Source organism: Miniopterus natalensis, chromosome 12 (genome assembly GCF_054644295.1).
Source record: "Miniopterus natalensis isolate mMinNat1 chromosome 12, mMinNat1.hap1, whole genome shotgun sequence".
NCBI lineage: Eukaryota > Metazoa > Chordata > Mammalia > Chiroptera > Miniopteridae > Miniopterus > Miniopterus natalensis.
In genome coordinates, this window is record NC_142092.1 from 44,949,415 (window position 1) to 44,969,096 (window position 19,682).

Sequence of the window (19,682 nt, forward strand, 5' to 3'; positions counted from 1 at the left end):
TTTAGTAACCTGTAAATTTATATTAGTAGCCACTTGAATTTATGGTAGAAATAAAATTTCTAATAAAAGGGTTCTAAATTAAAATCATGTGTTATACATAATTATTCAAGATAGTCTTCACAGTAAACATTCTCAATGCCATGTTAGCTTCACTTTTTTTAAAAAAATGATACATAATATTTGCATATTTCTTCTACTAAGAGGGCTTTATGTTTATAGTCATCACTTAGAAAAAGGAAGTCAATGTATTTGAATAAATTATAGCTCAATAAACATAAATGACATTATGACACATCCATCAACTGCACTAAAAGATAAAATCAACTTTGACATTATTGACATTAAATGATTATAAACCAGCTTTATAACTATAGACTAAATCTGCATTTCCAGTTTAACACTGAAGATAAAATACTCAGAAAAATGGTATCTAGTATTTCTAGTATTTAAAAACTTACTTGATTTTAGCAATGCAGCAAGAGTGTCTAAAGCAACCCTGTCAACATGAGAAAACACAAACAACAACAAAACTAGTAAAATTAATCTACAATAGTAAATTCACACAATCTTTTCAGATAAGTAATGATTATCTATTCCAAAAGTCATTCCTGTTATAGCTGATTACATATGGTGTTACTCTGTATGCATCTCCCCCTTCAGATTAAAACTGAATACAGGAAGATGGGAATATCAACAGAAAGCACTCAAAAAATTTTTAAGAAAAAAAAAGAGAAAATAAAGAATATCTAAGTCTTTATATCAGAGGTTAGATGAATGAAATCAATTATTGTACCTATATCTGACTCTGACAGAGTTCACACAAGAACATTATTAAAACAAAGAAATTAGAAACAAGTATCACACAAGTAAAGTTCATAACTATAAAATTCTATAGATATTTGTAGCTATCTGACTGTAAAGTATTTTAGCTCTCTCAAGCAATAATCCTAATTTTAAAGTGATAATAAATGCAAAATATTGGAACTAGGAGGTTTGGGGAGAGGAAGGAGGAGTCCTTAACATTTGTCAGTCATAAGGCACCAGTGAGAATGATGAACCTAATTAACATCTCAAAAACTCTTACTGCCCATTAGAAAATGAAGAAATAGCCCCCAAAATTGAAAGTACTTACATTTTCTTTGAACATAAACAGTCACACACAGTGAAATCAACTGCCATTAATCAGCTTTAAAAACAATGTAAATATCACTATGGAAAAACCTATAATTCAAATTGTTTTTTTAAGAAAGTGTTACTGAAGAAACAGCACTTAATTTCAGTAGCTTTGAAAACATAAGGCTACATACTACAGTAACTCTTAGTAAGATTTCAACAATTATAATTAATTTGCATAAAAATATGTACATTGTTAAACTTAAGCATTTCACTCATCATTAAGCATTTGTTGAATGCCTACTAGATACCAAAAAAAGCAAGTTCTTCATGAGTATAAAATTAGAAAACAAATTTGTCTCTTCCACAGATAATTTTACAATCTAAATGATATAATAAAATGTACACATCTGTGAAAAAGCTACTTGAGAAATTAAAAGAAGAAACAAAGCTGCATACATTAGTGGTAAAGGAGACACAGCATGACCAGGTGTGAGTAAAGGTAAAGAACAGAATCAAAGAGAAGACTGAAGGTGGGTATTGGTTCCTAGTAAAAACCTGAAACAATAATCACAAGGACATAAAGGAGAGCATCCATGTGATGGAGCAGAGATTGAAATGTTGCAGCTACAAACTATGGAATGCCAAAGACTGCCAGCAATCCACCAAAAGCTAGGAAGAAACAAGGAAGGATTAACCTTTACAGGTCTTAGAGGGACCATGGCACTGCTGACAAGTTAATGTTGGACTTCTAGCCTCCAGAACTGTGAGACAATATTAAGTTCTGTTACTTTAAGCCACCAAATTTGTACTAGGTCCTTTGTCAAAACAGCCCTAAAAAACTAACAAAACCACTCAGATGCAATCACCTGCAATGAACTCATAGGACTCTCCCATCTATAGCTAAATTCTTTATTCAAAATTATAGAAATCATAGAGTGCTTTCAGAAACAATCTTTCCCTGTGCGGGTGGCTGTTCTGTAACACACCTGAACCAAATCACACTGCTTCTGTTTCTAATCCTTGATGTTTATCCTTCAAGACTGACACACCTGGAACATGAGCCCAGTCCTTTCAGACTCCACGCTTGTTCCATAGCTCCACCAGATTAAAAAAAATACACGAAGTTCGGTGCAAAGTTGTCTTGATACTTTTACCAACATGCTACTTAAACAGTATTTTTTAAACTTCAGTACAAAGGAATTTCTGAAATTCAACAATAACCCTAAGCCAGTAGGAATTTATAATATAAAAATTACAAAAGAACTTTAGAATAGATATTTTGAAATGCATAACTTGTATTATGTTAATAAATTAGAACTTCTCAGTACCAAATATTTTACTATTCCTCATGTGTTTTCTCATCTTCTTATGTCACACACAATAACACAACCAACAATGAACACAACCAACAATGGCTTAGAAAGCAGCCTGTGGCTTATCCATTTAGGAGCAGTGAAAGAAGAAAAGCTTAACCCCAGGTACTCATGAAGTTATATTAAGGTGGGGGTCAATCCCTGCAATAATTTCCAAACCTGTTGTAACTCAAAAAAACAAGAGTTACTGTAACTTCCGGAGTTGCTTCCTTCAGGATTAAGAGTGCTTAAATCTAAAACCTAAAATTGGAAAGGAAAGGAAATCCTAAAGGGAAGCCCACCCTTCTAACATAAATAATATCCCTCAATCTTCTTCCATGAAATCCAGGGCATTGTTTAAGGGGAAGAAGGACAGGCTATGATACAAATGCTAGACATTGAGATTTAATAAAGGGGAGATACCCTAAGGTGATAAAGAGATCAAGGTATAAATGTTTGATCAATGAATGACTTTTCTTTTTAAAGTAAAAAATAAAGTTTAAAATTTTTTCTTTTTAAAAATATAAATAGAAAAGAATTAAGGGGTCATTTATGTAACAATATTCCTTTCTCAGAAGTTTAGACTCACTGATTTCTACATGGTTTTGGATATATTCCATGTTGTGTACCATCAAGATATTTGCAGAATGTTTCTCTTAGGGACATTTTATATTAGAGTTGGTAACTTGGTTACAATAGAATAATGTAGATCTTAAGTAGGAAGTTAGACAAGAGATAAATGATAAACAACTTTAAAGATCAAGGGAGAAAATGGTACATAAATTAAAAAATAAGGAATATACTTTTAGGATTAAGTAGGATTGATTCACATGGACATTACCACATTACCTACCTAAACTAATTACACTGCATTAATATATGCTTTGCGATAATTACAGGAATCATCTCATTAAATCCTCACAAGCTTATTATGTACGTGCTAATATTAGCATTTTATAGCCAGGAAACTGGGGCATAATAAGTTATGTAACTCACTTTGTAAGTGACAGAGCTAACACACAAATCCATTCTGCCTGCCTCCAACCCCACTCCCTACACTACACCAATTCTGAAGGTTGGTTTTACTAATTGTGATACAATCATTTTCTTTGTCTTGTTACATTTCATCAAATGCTCTAGGCCTGTCTATGATCATTGCATAAGTTTGTTAAGTTATCCCACCAAGTAATATTTAATAATTATGTGTGCAAGTAAATTCCCATTTTCAAAAGAATACAAGCTAAAATTTTTGACCTTTATTAAGAACGGGTAAAAAGACTGAAAATGTTCTGAATCTTGTTTGTAGAATATAACCAAATAGTTAACGTGAACAAGTTCTACCTCATAAAAAAATCATAAGCCCTGGCCAGGTAGCTCAGTTGGTTAGAGCATCATCCCGATACACCAAGGTTGCAGGTTCCATCCCTGGTCAGGGCACATACAAGAATCAACCAATGAATGCATTCATAAGTGGAACAACAAATCATGTCACTCTCTCTCTCTTCCTCTCTCCAAAAATCTATAAAATAAAATTTTAAAGAAAGAATCATAGCTAATAAAAGTATAAAGAATGAGAAAATTAGCAAAGTCACTATTTTCCAACCCCTAGACAAAAAATGATCTAGGCAATGTCATGAAATATTGCTAAATTATTAGGTGAAAAGCAGATGGATCACATCAACTCAATGACTTTAAGTGATGCAAAAACAGAGTATCTAGCAACATCTATGAAACATTTTTTACCAGAATAAAAAGAACCCAAGTCTAATCAAGTCTCTAGCTCTATGAGTCTACAGAAAATTCAAGGGATATACCTACATGTTTAAATGACCCCAGGATACAGTCAGCTTAATCCACAATGTTGGGACATTCTACAAGACAGCACCCAGGTCCTTCAATAAATAACAAAACAGAACCAAAAAAATAGGGGGACTGTTACTGATTTCGAAAGATTATAAGACATAGTCATCAAATAGAATGTATAGACTTTATTTGAATCCTGATTTGAACAAGCCAACTGCAAAAAAAATATTTCTTAATCAGAAAATATTAAGATATTAAGAAATTATTAATATTGTTGGGCAAAGAAATGTTATTGTGGTGACACTAAAAGTGAAAAGCTCTGTGTCTGATGGCAATCACACAGAAGAATTTACAGAACAAACATAATGGCTGATATCTATTTTAAAATATCCCAGAAGGGAAGGAAAAAAAGGACAAGAAAGGGAAAGATGAAATAAAAATGACAGAATGTTGATTATTGCTGAAACTGAGTGATGGCTATATCAGGGATCATTATTCAATTCTTTCTACATCTGTGTAGGTTTGGAATACCTAAATATAATGAGGAGTAATGTGTATACCTCATTTGGATCCTGATTCTAGCAAATCAACTGTAAAAGGGCATTTTGAGACACCTGGGAAACTTGAACACAGACTGGAATTTAGGTTATATTAACAAATTAATAATTTTGTTGAGTATGATTATAGTATAGTGGTCATTTTTTAAGTCCCTGTTTAGTAGAGATATACTAAAGTACTTAGGGGGAAAATTAAAAAGTACCTGAGATTTGCTTTCAGAAATTATGTGTATAGATGAATGACATCTATGGTTTGCTTAAAAATAACCCAACAAAAATCAAGCATGGAAGGAAATAAATGAAAAAAATGGCAGAATGCTGATAACTGCATATAATAAGTAATTAATATAACTATTCAAGATAATTAGTTTGCTATAATGCAAACTCTAACGTATATTTGAAAAATTCCATATAAAAATTCTTTTAAAGAATGACCTCTAATACAGCTTAATAAAATACTAAATATAAGCAAGAAACTGAAAACTGCTTTTTTATTTTCTGAGGTTGAAAGACCTACAAATGTTTTAAAAATAAAAGAAAAAAGAATGACATTATTTCGGCAAAAAAAAATGTATAAATTAAAAATATGTTCAGATAATTGTGAGAATGAAGGTAGCAGTCATTAGAAGACTGCAAAATTCGCAGGGAATATAGTAGGCACTCAATAAATGTTTCTGAATGAATGATACTCTATAAATCTTTTTTCCTCTTACAGTATTTAGGAACGTTCAAAGTCTAAATTTCCATAACACTAGTCAATGAATTTAAAGTTTTCTAATTTTGATATACTTTTGAAGGTTAAACTGTACACTAAAGAAAATCTTTATCATAATAAAATCACCACATACAATTTAGCTCTACTGTTCACTGTACAGATCAAGATGATGAGACCCAGAATAATAAAGGATATCTCTATTTACACTCAAAACATTTACTCACTTCATAAGACCCGAGTTCTTCTTACTAAATGGTCCAACGATTTTAAACATCAGCTCCACAACTCCATTCTTCCCTAAGGACACTGAATTCACAGCTGGGAGGGAAGAAAAAATTTTAAATGATCTTAAAAACTTGGTAAGTAGGAACATACACTTGGTGATATATAATCAAAAACATGTATTAATTGTTTAGTAAATATAACTCATGTTCCTTACATAGTCCACCTTAGCCAATCTTAAAGAGATTTTTTTTTTTTTTGCTTTATTTTTATGGGAAGTTGCAGGAAATTCTGAAAGAATTTATATGCATATATGTATAACCCATGGACACAGACAATAGTGCGGTGAAAGCCTGGGGAGGGGACCAGAGGGAGGGGAGGGGAGTCAACGGGGAAAATAAAAGGCACATCTGTAATATTTTCAACAATAAAGATAAATTTTTAAAAAAATACTTTTAAGTTGCTTCATCTGTTTCTTCAGTAAGTATAGTGAACTCTACTAAATACCAGGCCATGGGGATTGAGAGACAAAAATAAACAATGCCTGCCCCCAGAGAACAGTTTAGAGGAGGAGAATGACAGAAACAGTGAACAAATAAATGTTGAATTACTTTTTAAATAGATGAAGAGTTGTGGGCTATTTAGGTTACAACAGTGAGGAGTCCCTAATCCATAGTGAAATAGAAGGCATCTCTGGAGAAATCAATGCCGGGGCTCAGTCTTTACCAACCAGGAGGAGTTAGCTAGGGTAGGAGTTGCAGTAAGGGGCATATGTGGCTCTGGAATATCTCTGGAGACAGGAACATAGACAGTCAATGAACACCATGGGTGTGAGCAGTTAAACACACAATATCTGACAAAGGCAGACCAATGAGAAGATAAGCTGGGTAAAGAAAGTAGGCAAATTATTAAGTACCCTAAAAAGTTGTTCGTTCTTCCAACTATAGGGCATTGCCCAAAAGAAACATTTATTGGAAAATAATAGATCAAAAACATTGTGTGTGAAATGAAACCAACATTGAGAGTAAGTGGATAAAACATACATTTTTATAATGTATGGATAGAAACTAGAAGAATATACACCAAATTTTTATAGTGGAATTATGGATGTTTTAAAATAAGATCTGCATTTTAAATACAGGTCAGATCTCACAGCACTCTGGGGAAGATAGATTTGAGAGAGAAATTCGGAAACTGCGTGCTAGGACCTTAAACAGCTGTAGCAGGGGAAAGTGTCACACGGAAGATGCAAAAAATTATCAGAAAATTTGTGCCTGACAAGTTGATCTCTGAACAAATATTATTTAAAAAATTACAAATAAACCATTTACTAGCCTTCTAGTGGTTAATTCAATAAAATGCCACCAAAAATGTAGCTCCCAAAGTTTTGTATGGTGATTTTAAGTTTCCTCTGTATCAGTTTAATATCCCATTACACCTTCTAATTTTGTCTGCACCATCTTCCTTCTTCCTTAACTGTGGTATTCAGTAGTTTATTTTTTTTCAATCCAATCGGTTTTCTTTTTTAGATTGGCTGGAGTTTTTTTCCTTTGTGTTTTTTTTTTCTTTACTATTTCGTTCTTCTTCTTTCCTTGTGTTTATTGCTCTATTCCTAACTTCTCCGGTTAGATATTCAATTCATTCATTTCCTTATGTTCTTTTTAACTATGTAAGTATAAATTATTTAAGCGTTCAGAGCTATATTTCTCTGGGCACGTCTTTAGCCATACTGTCAAAGTATAGATATACACACAGACATACATATATATGTATGTATGTATAAAGACACACACACATATGCATACACATATCTACCACTTTGATTCTTTGCAGTGATATTCTATAATAGCATGTACTCTACAATTCCAATTTGGGGTGTTTTATTAACCCAATTCCTTCATCAGGGAATACAAAGAAAATCTACACCTTATGGGTTTCAGCCCTAATATGAGTGAGAGGGAGTGAGAGTCAGAGAGAGAGTGAGAGAGCAAGAGAGAAAGAAAGGGGGGGGGACAGGGAGAGAGAGAGCTTGAAGACACATCAACTGCGGTTATCTGTTAATCCCTCTTCTTTCCAGCTTCCTCAGTGGCTCCTGTACTATTTATCTGCTGTTTGCTATTTCCCTATTGATTGCTGAAGGTAATTAGCTCCAGGTGACTATGCTACTACATGTCTTCCTTCTCAGCTTTCCTCTCATCTGTGAAAATCCAAACAGGCAGAGCAGTTTTTCTAGCTGCCAGTACCCTCACATTCTTCCACGTATTTCCCACAGCTGCCTACTCCTCCCCGTCACTACACACTTATACAAACTGAAGGAATTAATGACAATTGTCAAGATTTTGCCAATTCACAGTCTTATCCTACATCACTTGTGTGGTGGTGGGGTTAGGCAACGCAAAAACTCATATTAAATATTCTCTTAGCTTGTCCACAAATTTTTGAGATTTATGGGGTTAAGGTACTTTTAAATTTTCATTTTCTATAACTTCAAATCACTGAGTTAACTAAAAAACTACTCTGAAATACTCACAGTTTGCAGAATATACTCGTAAAAGCTGAAGACAAGGCAAAACCAAACGATGATTCTGCAAATTCTGTTTGACCAAGTTCAGGGTTATATTCAGAGCTCCATTAATTCTAGCTTTCACTCCAAATTTTTTGTCTGTTTAGAAAAAATGAACACAATTTATTCATATGTAACTCTGAATGAAATAAAAAATGTCATAAAGCAATAAATTTTAAAAACCTATGTTATGAATTCATATTATCAAATGTAAAGCTGCCCTGAAATATCTAAAATTATAACCGTTTTCCCGTATGATTTCAAAAGTACTTATATTTTTGAATCATGGCTTCAAAGAAAGTACTAAGGGGCAGGCAAGGATATACGACAGGGGGATACAGGCTAGAGTAGCCAGAAAGGCGGTCATGAGAGGAAGAACTTAACTGATCCACTACACATATAAGTCTGTCTAGTTCAACATAGTTAAAGGAACACTACCACGTGACTAAGAATCTGCATGTCCGTTACCAATATTATTTACTTAATATTCCCACAATTCTTTGAAAACCTAAATTAATGGGGAAAAATGAACTGCTTATGTAGAAAGTAACCTAAAAAATATTATCAAATAAATTTCTAAAGGGATCTAATTCTTAACACAGAAAAGGGAGAGAAGACAAGAAGGCCTGGCTTTTTATTCCCAAAAAGTAATGAAAACAGTAAAAACAATCTGGATCACAGGAATTTAAGAAAGTTAAGATTTTAAACCAAAAAAGTAAGTAGGACTACCAAGCAGCTATTTCATCAACAACAGGAATTTTAAGTAAAAAAAAAAATACTAAATATTCCTGACAGAAAATCACTCTCATCTCACAAGAAAAATATAGAAAATCACTCAACAAATTATTGTACAATGTCCTTAAATAACAAAAATGGAAAGCTATGACAAATAATACAAGAAATAGCACAGATTTAAAAGTATAAAAGAAAATAAGTGAGCTACGACTTAAAAGGGACAAAAGAAATACAAATATGAATTAAATGCATCAGTGTCTTAATTAAATTTCATGAAAAGCAAAAGAAATTTAATCTGGTTCTGAATAGAAGGCATGATATAACAATATTCACCAATAAATAAGATTTTCTCTTATTTTTCATTTTCAGCAAAAATCTCAGAAGAAAGCCCTTACATCTCAAATGTAAGAGTTAAAGAAAAATAAACATTTAACAATATATTTCTTAAGCTAGATATATGTTTAAGTCTTAAAGCTCCCTAAGACACCTTGAAAATTAAAGTTATCTTCAAGGATGCTTTATTTAAGACAGCACTTCTTAAAAGTAATATTTAATATTTATACAATACATATGATAGCCATGCAATATAAATACACAAGCTTTATACACATATATACATACTTTTTAGAATAGCATTTAATGAAATACTTCAAAACTTAAAACCCATGCCACAGGGCAATGGCAGAACTCTTTAAAAATCACTATTCAATGAGTTTAGAGGATCATTTTAATCTTTGTGCAGACAGACCTGAAATTAGGTTCTATTCAGAGGATTCCTTTTCCTGTTAACCTAAATCAGCTTCTTCCTGTGTTTAATATTCTGTTTTCTCAATTTTTTATTTTTTAGTATTTTGTATGCCTTACTACAGTAATAATCAGTCTTACAATTTTTTACATTTCTTTTGGTCTTGTAAACTGGACTGTAACTTTTTACACACTGAGACTGTGCAGTGCAATGGCTATTAATGAAAACCACACGTTTTACCTCCACGCTCCTCAAAGCACTCCAATTTATACATCCCTCTTCTAGCCTCAACAATATCCATGTTATGTGTATGCTTTACACACATAAATGCACGTAGACACACACACACACACACACATACACGCCAAGACGCACTTGTGATCTGACAGATTTTTCTTCCTTTTTCCACCACATGCAATGGAATTCCTCATGAATTTATTAGGATCCTCAATTCTTGCAAGTCACTAACTGACTTTAGAAAATATTCCATGGCTTAAGATGAAGAAAAAGTTTAGCATTTTAGACCTAAAATTTACCAGTTTCAAGACACACAGAATCCATGTCACAAAGATGCTTCTAGGTTTGATAATCATACAAGTGAAGTCCTTACCTTTTGGTCCAGTCTTTGCAAGAATAGAATGAATCTGCACCATTAACTCCTCATTTGGGGGAGATTCTTTGCTGGCATTCATAAGTAACTGTAACAATATTTGTGAACCACCTTTGGCAACTAAGAAACTAGCTCTTCGACCTCCACCTAAAAAAAATTTTTTTTGATTTGTTTAAGCAGCAAATCTTCCCATATCAGATACCGCAACTTGTTAGCATTCAAGAAATATTTAAAGTGAAGACTTCTGAAATCAAACGAACACCACCAAAACCAAATTTTATTCATTTATTTTAGTTAGAAAGTAGTACAGAGAGTAAATACAAGTGATGTCAAAATTCTATGTTCAAGGCTTCAGGGGTAGTTTGAGGAATACTGGAAAAACAGCAAAAACAAAGCAACAACAAAAGAATATGACACATCAGTTTCCAAATTCCAATACTCAGAATAGTCTCTCTCTGAGTTCAGAAAATTCTTCATAAAGAATGGACACATGACACATTGTTGATCACTATTTACACACAGAAATTAGACCCAAAAAAAACTTACCAGCTGACACCAGCTCCACAAGAATGCTTAAGATATTAAGTGTAGTTTGAAGATCTTTCGTGTTCTGAAATAAATAGTTTATTTGCTTTATTAAACCATTGTAAATCTGTAATTCCCAAACTTTTTCTCTTCCTGTTGGGAACTATCTATATATTACAGATGACCTTTCCAATTTCTCTAAGGACAAATGTAATCAGGTTTTCACTATTCCCACTTATCACTTCAGTCTCTTCTTGCCCTTTAGAATTTTTCCAAATAATCTGAGCTATTACTTACTTAGTGTCAACATTATTACAAGAGGAATTAATTTGTCATTTGAGCTCATCATCTTCTACCCAATAGATAATACAAATAAATGAATCAAAATATAACAGGCACTACAATGCATATATGGCAGCTACCCTCTCAGAAGGCAACTGCAATCTCAGCTCTACATATCCAGCTAAACATAATGGGCACACATAAAAATTTTAAAAATTCCATGTAAATATATGAATATACACAAATTTATTTCTCCAAATGGTATTGCCCTATATAGATACTGTTTTATATATTGATATTTTTACATATCAATAAATAGTTTCTTCATCCCTTTAAGGGCTACAGGTAATACTCCATTATATGGCTAAGCCATTGTTTATGTAACCAGTCACCTACCAATGAGATTTTTAAAAACCTTTTGCTATTAAAAAATTGCAACAAAAACTACATATATTTATATGGAATCAGCTACATGTGGGTGGGATAAATTCCTGGAATTTCTGGGTCAAAGAATATGAGTATTTTGATGGATATTACTAAATTGCTCTTCATGGAGCAATTTACACTTCCACCAGCAATGGAGAAGATTAACTATTTCCTAAAGTCTGGACAACCAATCTAATTTTTTTAAAAAAATGTTTAAATATTGTACTTGGTTACATTTCTCTTATTAAAAGCAACAGTTGAATGGAAAAAAAAAATTAAAGAAAAAGCACAGACAGCAGAAGCATGGCCTATTCAAGGAACCGCCACACACCCCAGAGCAGAGCGCGTTATGCTGTACACAGAGGGGTTTCAGACGTGTTGTGCATCAGTAACTGGCACAGGACTCTTCCTCCTTCCAAGAGGAAGAGTGTTGTCTCCACTTTATCATTTTAGCTCAGACCGATGGAAACAAAAAGCCCCATCCAGACCAGATGGAGGACTGTACATAACCAGAGACTCTTGTCTTTGCATTGGAGGTATTAACTGGCCCACTGACTCACTGGGGAGAAATCTGGAATGAGAGGGACAGACCACTGCTAAAGAAAAGAGTGGATTGGGGGAGCAATATTGCTGTTTAGCAAACTGATCTCATCTTCTTTCTAGGTACAGAGCTAAACCATATTTTCCAGCTTTTTCATAACCAGATTTAAGCCCTATGACTGAGCTCAGGCTATTGGAACCTGAATCCAAGTTGCACTGTTATCTCCAGGCGATATCCAGACAAGTCTCCCAAATGTAATTCGCCACCTCCCCCTCTGCTGACGTCAGTGATTTGTGGAATGAGCAAACAGGCAGAAAAAAACACAGTGATGCTCAATCTCAAGTGTAATTTGTGTTTCTTTTTCTGGGAACTGTCTGTTCATAACCTTTACGCATTTTTGCACTGGTGGACTTTTTCCCTTACGAATTTGTGGAAGCTTTCTATATGTTAAAGAAATTATATGAGGTGAAATATTTTTCCTCAGTTTGCCAAGTATCTGTGGTGTTATTTCCCATGTACTTCTGTTAATGTAGTTGAATTTATCAATCTTTTCTTTTACAGCTCCTGTGTTTTTTCATACTTAGAAAAGCCTTCCTGCCCGTCTGGGTGTGGCTCAGCGGTTGAGTGTCAACCTAGGATCCAGGCGATCAGGGTTCGATTCCCGGTCAGGGCACATGCCCAGGTTGCGGGCCCGATCCCCAGTCAAGGGCATGCAGGAGGCAGCCAATCAATGCCTCTCTCATCATTGATGTTTCTAGCTCTCTCTCTCCCTCTCCTTTCCTCTCTCGGAAATCATATTTAAAAAAAAAAAAAGAAAAGCCTTCCTTATTGTAAGATTATTTCAAAACTCCTCTCATTTTACTTCCTCTAGTATTATGATTTTATTTTCCATGCTTAAATATTTGCTTGATACGGAATTTATCTTGTGTAGGAAGTAAGGTTCCAACATAATGCTTTTCTGCATGGCTACCAATTTGTCCCAACTCCACTCATTAAGCAATCCCTCTATCCCTCATTGATCTGAAATGCTACCTTTTATTAAGTAGTACAAAATTCCCATAAGCATTTTAATTTAGTTTGGATTTTCTATTCTACCACAAGTGGTATCTATCTAGTAGGTCACACGCAATTTCTAAATTATCTAAATTACTGAAGTTTTACACAATGTTCTCTGATATTTGGTGGGGCCAGTCCTTTCTCATTTCTTTTTCAAAAAACATCCTTTCTATTCTTGCTTATTATTTTCCCATTGAGCTATAGAAACAGAAATGTTAGTATTTTTATTGAGATTGCTTTAAACTGACAGATCAATTTAGAATAACAGCTTTATGTCATTTTTGATAGCAAGTTACTCCTATCAAAAAACATGAACTCACTGTGACACTGATCTTTTTGTTTCCAGCTATGCTGACATGTAATTAATTTTATATATAACATTGTATAAATTTAAGGTATACAACAGTACTTACTCCCTGTTCTTAATATTGTGCTGAATAAAATATAAAATAATGATTTTGAATATATCCTGCTGATACACCAAAAACTTTCACACTGGCATAGAAATTTAATTATCATATAGTTATTCAACCAACATATGTAGTAAACTAAATCACAAATATATATCAGCTGACATAACACAATAAATGAGAATTTCCGATACCAATCATTTATTTTAAGCTAAAGATTTATTTCTAGCTAATGCTTTATTTTCTATTCCCAATAAGAATGGCATGTAGATTTAAAATGTGGTCATCATTATAATCACCAGGCGATATGCTTAGAGGCTTACCTAATGTATATTAGAATATTTTTATCACCATTCCAAATGTTAATTTAACACATAAAAAAAACTTCCATTCATTGGCTTTCCTCTAGAATAAAAATTCATATTTTTTTTCTTCAGTACTGATTGGTATTAAGAGTTACATAATTAAAGCCTCTAAGTGCTTTACCTCTAATGTTGACAGTAGAACTTCCATTCCTGTAGAACCTTTGGCTGTCATTTCCCTCCTTGTTTTTTCTGAAAAGTAAAAAAAAAAAAAAAAATTTACTTCTAAAACATAAAAAATTACATATAGTATTATTATACAGCTAACGTAGAATAAACAAGTCTCCACTGGTTCAGTAAACATTCTAAATTGGTTCTTACGTGTTCTTCCCTCTGATGTTGCTAATTCTACTCTCTGGACACTTACCTTGCACTTCACCACAGCTCCTACTAGGGACTAGGTGAATCCCTGTCTGTCCATCTGAAATCTTAAAATTAACACAGTAGAGGTACCAGAACTGGAGGAAAAAAAGGAGTGGTAATGGGAGGACTCTTTATCATCTCTATGACTAGAACTAGAAAACATTTCATCAAATTGGTGAAAACAGAAACCTAGTACCATTGTAACTGTTTTGATCGAATTAATACTATTTTAAAATTCTGAGTCAAACAAAGCTTCTCCACAATTCTCCTATGATTAACGAAAGAGAGGTAGGTCATAGGCTAACACTTAGGACAGAAATTAATATTTACTATTTCAAGTACTTTACCACATTACACCTCATTTATGACTCACTTTAACCCTCTGGGAGAAAAATTACTCTTTTCATAGATCAAAAATGTTAAGTTCATGCCCTGGCCAGTGTGGCTCAGCTGGTTGGGCACTGTCCCGTGCACCAAAAAGTTGCCAGTTTAATTCTCAGTCAGGGCACATGCCAAGGTTGCAGGCTCGATCCCCAGTAGGGGGCATGAGGAGGCAGCCAATCCATGTTCAATGTTTCACTCTCTTTCTCTCCCTCTCCTTTCTTCTCTCTCTAAAACTCAATTTTAAAAATCTTTTTTTACAAAATTTAAGTTCAGAAGGAAGAAACCTGCACAAAGTGATCAAACAAGTAAGAGATCGGGTAACCAAAAGCTCACAGTCTTTCCTGATTTAATGCACTGCTAAAAAAGTCACAGCAATCATTGTTTCAGCTGGACTGGTACACAAGATATTTGATGCCCTTCTCCAACTTTTTCACACCTGAATATTAGTGCCAGCAATTCTTTTAATACAGGATGACAATGTCACTCATTTCACATTTTAAGATATTAAAAACAGAGCACAAACAATCTCATGCTATCATGCATCATCGCAGGTCCAGGTAACAAACTCTGTAAAACTTACAGAAGCCTTATAATCTTTCAAAATAGAATCTCCCATAAGTGATATGAAGATCTAAAACACTGTTTTTCTCTGCTCCCTGTTGCCATATTACTAATGCTTAACAAGAATGACAATTGTCTGTAGTTATAAAACAGAAAAGACCCATTAATGTTTATAAAACCAAATTTCTCCTTTTTAAAAAGTATGATTTCTTCTGCCAACCCAACCTATCCTTCATCATTTTTCCCCAGCTCAGAAATGGTGCTATATTAGAAGAAAGTTTCAGCGTTTTATCAGAATTTAGTTACTATTAATCTAAAGTTCACTGTAATAAGATGCATATTGTAATCCATCCAGGAACCACTAAGGATTGCACAAAAGAAGGCAGTAAAGGATGAGAGAGGAAAGTAAAATGGGACAATCTTTCACAACTAACTCATACTGTGTTGACTGGTTAATCCAAGGTACTACAAACAATCACTGTATCACACAACCCCAGGAGGCAATATTAAGGGTTGGTCCTCCAGTGGTGCATGGCAGGGTGGAGGGAAGGGCAGCCTCTAGTAATGGCATGGTTGGGGGCATTTTCTGTACAGATGTCAGAGTAGGGGCTTCCAAACTGATGGGAAGAGTTGACAGTGGTGGAAGCAGTGTACACAAGTGTTATCTAAAGGCTTGGGAAATGTTTGTTTTTGTTGGTTTTGTTTTTGTTTTGTACTGTTTTGAGAATAATACAGTGAATATATCTGGTACATCTATCTTTGCACTAATACAATGGACATCCTTTTATATCTGCCTTAGTTGACAAGCATAATATTTCCAAAGGCTAGACTCTAGTACAATGACTCTCTGAATTAAAAGATGTAGGTAATTGTGATTCTGCTAGAAACAAATACAATCTATTAGCGACCTCTCCTGGGTTCTGGGGTGGTGTCAACTAACCCTTAAACACATGGGTTGCAAAGGAGGAAATTATAAAAAAAAATTAAGGGTCTGTGACCACAAAGAAGGATTAATAGAAACTGAGCTCCTGAGCACAGTAAATGCCTGCTAAGCATCTTACATCAATGACCTGAACCTCCAGAATAATGAAATAATAGAAAATTAAATAAATTAAAATATTAATTGTGAATTGTCTGGATCTTCAGTTTAACAGAATGCCTCAGTGTCACTGTTTAATATTACAGTGGCTTACTCTTATTCAAAAAAAGAAAAATCAGGTTTGTTGGTTGTTGGTTTTTTTAATCAAGTATAGGTTTTAGAATCTTAAATTCCTTTTTTAGCATCTATTGAGATAATCACATGGATTTTATCTGACCTGTTCAAATAATGTTATACTGACATATTTCCTGGTATTAAACCATTTTACATTCCTGACATAAGTGCTCTTTAGCAACGCTATTCATCTTTTAATGTATAATTAGACTTAATTCACTAATCTTTTACTTAAGATTTTTCACATTTATGTTCCTAAGTGCAAAGTCAATACTTCTCTTGTACTCTATCAAGGTTTTGATAACAATTCAGTAAGTACTAGCTTCATATAATAGAGATATCATTTCTTAAATATTTTTAACATTCTTTTTACATGCTTCTCATGTAAAACTCATAATAATCACATGATATCTCTTCTATTTCAGAGATGGTACAACTAATTCCTAGAGATTCAAAACTTCCCTAAGGTCACCAGGGCATTGAATGAAAGAGCCTGCATTTCAAAGTGGAAACTACAAGAATAACAAATGTTATCTGCTACCTGACATCTTTTTGTCAACATTCTAGAACAAATAGCACTGGCATTAGGTATTGTTTGAAAATTGACTTGGGGAGGGAAGGGATAAGAATTCATACCTATGTAAAATCATATTCATTTTTTAGAAACAATGCTTTGAAGATTAATTTCTTTCACAGTTATTCCATTTTCTACTTATTGATTCTATTTGAGAAAGTTTGATTTTTATGGAAAATCATCTATCAAAAAGTTTAAACATTCTTAGTATCCACTCTTAAAGATTAAAAAAGCATTCCCAAAACAAGAGATTAAAGCTTACCTTGACTTTGAGCCAGATGAAGAATTTTTGATGTGACATATCTGGCAGTATCTGATTCTGTAGGTTCAGTACTGATCTTCTCCAGCTGAGCCAGGAGTCCGACAATCCGAGAATTATTGGTAAGGCTAAAAAGAATGTTACTTTAAATTAGGGCACATAAAGATCATTGTTTTTACACTAAGTGAAATGGGAAGTTTCAAGCAGAAGAGTGATACACTCTGACTTGCCTTTATTAGACAACTGTACACATCAAATTTGTAAGTTTTATTCCTTGGGTGATTGGTACACAGGTGTTCATTATATTATGCTCCAAAATTTCTGGTTTTCAGAAATATTTTTTTTTATAAAAAAATTTCTGTTGTGAGAAAAATAAGTTACATGTTTAAGTTTTTATATTGTTTTCTTCCAATATTGCAGACGAGAGAAATGATTCCTTAAAAGTGAATGAGCAAAAGCATTCACGTTATGAAAAATTCCAAACATGAACAAAAGACAAAACAGGATAATGAACCATCATGTACTCATCACCCAGCTTCAACAACTATCAATTCATGGACAATCTAATTTCACACATGCCTACCTGCAGGCACACACATCCACTGGCTAATTTTGAAGCAAATCTCAGAGAGATCATTTCCTATGTAAATACTTTGGCATTAATTATCTGTTTTCTAAAATAAGAACTCTTTAAAATATATATAACTACAATAGCACTACTATACCAAAAACAGTAACAATCCTTTAATATCAAAATCTAGTCATAGTTCAAATTTCTCAAATTCGTATTTTCTTTAACATTAAGTTAATGTGCACAAATCATGAGAGGGTGAACTCAGAAGCAGATAAGAAAATCTAGCCCTAGCCAGTTTGGCTCAGTGGTTGGAGCATCGGCCCACGCATAGAAGGTCAAGGGTTCAATTCCCAGTCAAGGGCATGTACTTCTGTTGCAGGCTTATGTGCGGGAGGCAACCAATCAATGTATCTCTCTCACATCGATGTTCTTCCCCCTCCTGTCCACTCTCTCTAAAAAAAAAACACAAAACAATGAAAAAATTATCGTTAGGTGAGGATTAACAAAAAATTAAAAATAAAAAAATAAAGAAAATCCAGCTGTCTTCCATTAAGCCAAACATTTAACTTTCAAAAATGTAATAAATCAATGGCACTCTTCTTAATACTCTTTGAAAATAGTTATTTTTAACGTAAAATATTGTTATTATATATTGGGTTTATTATTTTTAAATGAATTTTTCTCATTTCTCAGTTTTAATTTATAATATGGTAAATATCAACAGATAAAATAACCTGCATCAACAAAAACTTTCTGGAGTCTTAATTAATTTAAGAGCACAAAGAGATTCTGAGCCAAACCTGTTCTTTTTGAGAGCCCTAGTTCTTTTTGGTGAGAAATGATATTAAGATACCACAGTTTGCCTACTAGGGGAAATACATCTTTAAGAGAAATTTGCATTATGGAAACCGAAATTCAGAAACTTAATAACGAGTGTGTTTGTCTAATTTTATTCAATTATTTTTCTCTTAAAAGGTCATGGGTTAATATTTTTAGTAGCTAATAAAACATCTATTTAAAAAATTCAAAAACATACAAAACACACTAAGTATAACACATATTCTATTCCATTCCAAATTAAGAGTTTGTTTTGTCAGTAACTCTTAAAATTTCAAATTAAGTTGTACCACCATAAAAAATAAAACAATCATCTAAGTTTCATCTAAGTGATTCCTTTCTGAGAATCATATTATTTCAAATGATAGACTGTGGTTGAATATATTTTTTGAAGGAAGGCAAACAAGTAGAAATTCAGAACACAGGCAAGTCAATTTCCCTCTCTACCTCTATTTTTTTCACCTACAGAATGAAAACTTAACAAAACATTCTAAGCCACTACTGACTCAGCTCTAAAAATGTAAGGCAGTTGACACTAATGTTGAGATAATCACAGGGTGAACACCAGAGGGCAGCTCTACCATTTGAATAATTCTTAGACTTCGTAAAAAAAAAAAAAAAAAAAATCTATACAGCTTTTCAACGAACAATTTAGGCTACACTGCAAAGCAGAAAAATTTTTAAATGGTGTATCTCCCCTGTCTTTATTTTTTAGATGAATCAAAATGAGGCTAAGATCAACCTTTAGAGGTTCCATTTCTAATTTTAATTATTTTATAATGAGAAAATAAAAATTCCAACAGGCTACTGTGTAGAAATTGTCAAACTGGTCCAAATTCCTATGGAAATGCACAGGAACCTAAAATAGGACAACCTCTGAAAAAAGAACAAAGTTGG

The 19,682-nt window shown here is 33.3% G+C and overlaps 1 protein-coding gene across 4 annotated transcripts in view; it reads right to left on the reverse strand.

Annotated features, from left to right (window-relative positions):
* The window catches only part of AGTPBP1 (ATP/GTP binding carboxypeptidase 1), a 94,054-nt gene that overhangs the window by 53,778 nt on the left and 20,594 nt on the right, over positions 1-19,682 (reverse strand). For 3 of the 4 annotated variants that reach the window (XM_016222909.2, XM_016222907.2, XM_016222911.2), the window contains exons 2-8: positions 17,378-17,502; positions 14,145-14,212; positions 10,965-11,028; positions 10,419-10,565; positions 8,296-8,427; positions 5,768-5,861; positions 459-496 (exon numbers count right to left, since the gene is read on the reverse strand). In XM_016222909.2, the coding sequence (XP_016078395.2) occupies positions 459-496; positions 5,768-5,861; positions 8,296-8,427; positions 10,419-10,565; positions 10,965-11,028; positions 14,145-14,212; positions 17,378-17,502 (668 nt within the window). The remainder of the gene's footprint in view (positions 1-458; positions 497-5,767; positions 5,862-8,295; positions 8,428-10,418; positions 10,566-10,964; positions 11,029-14,144; positions 14,213-17,377; positions 17,503-19,682) is intronic. The other variant, XM_087822732.1, reaches the window with a different exon arrangement.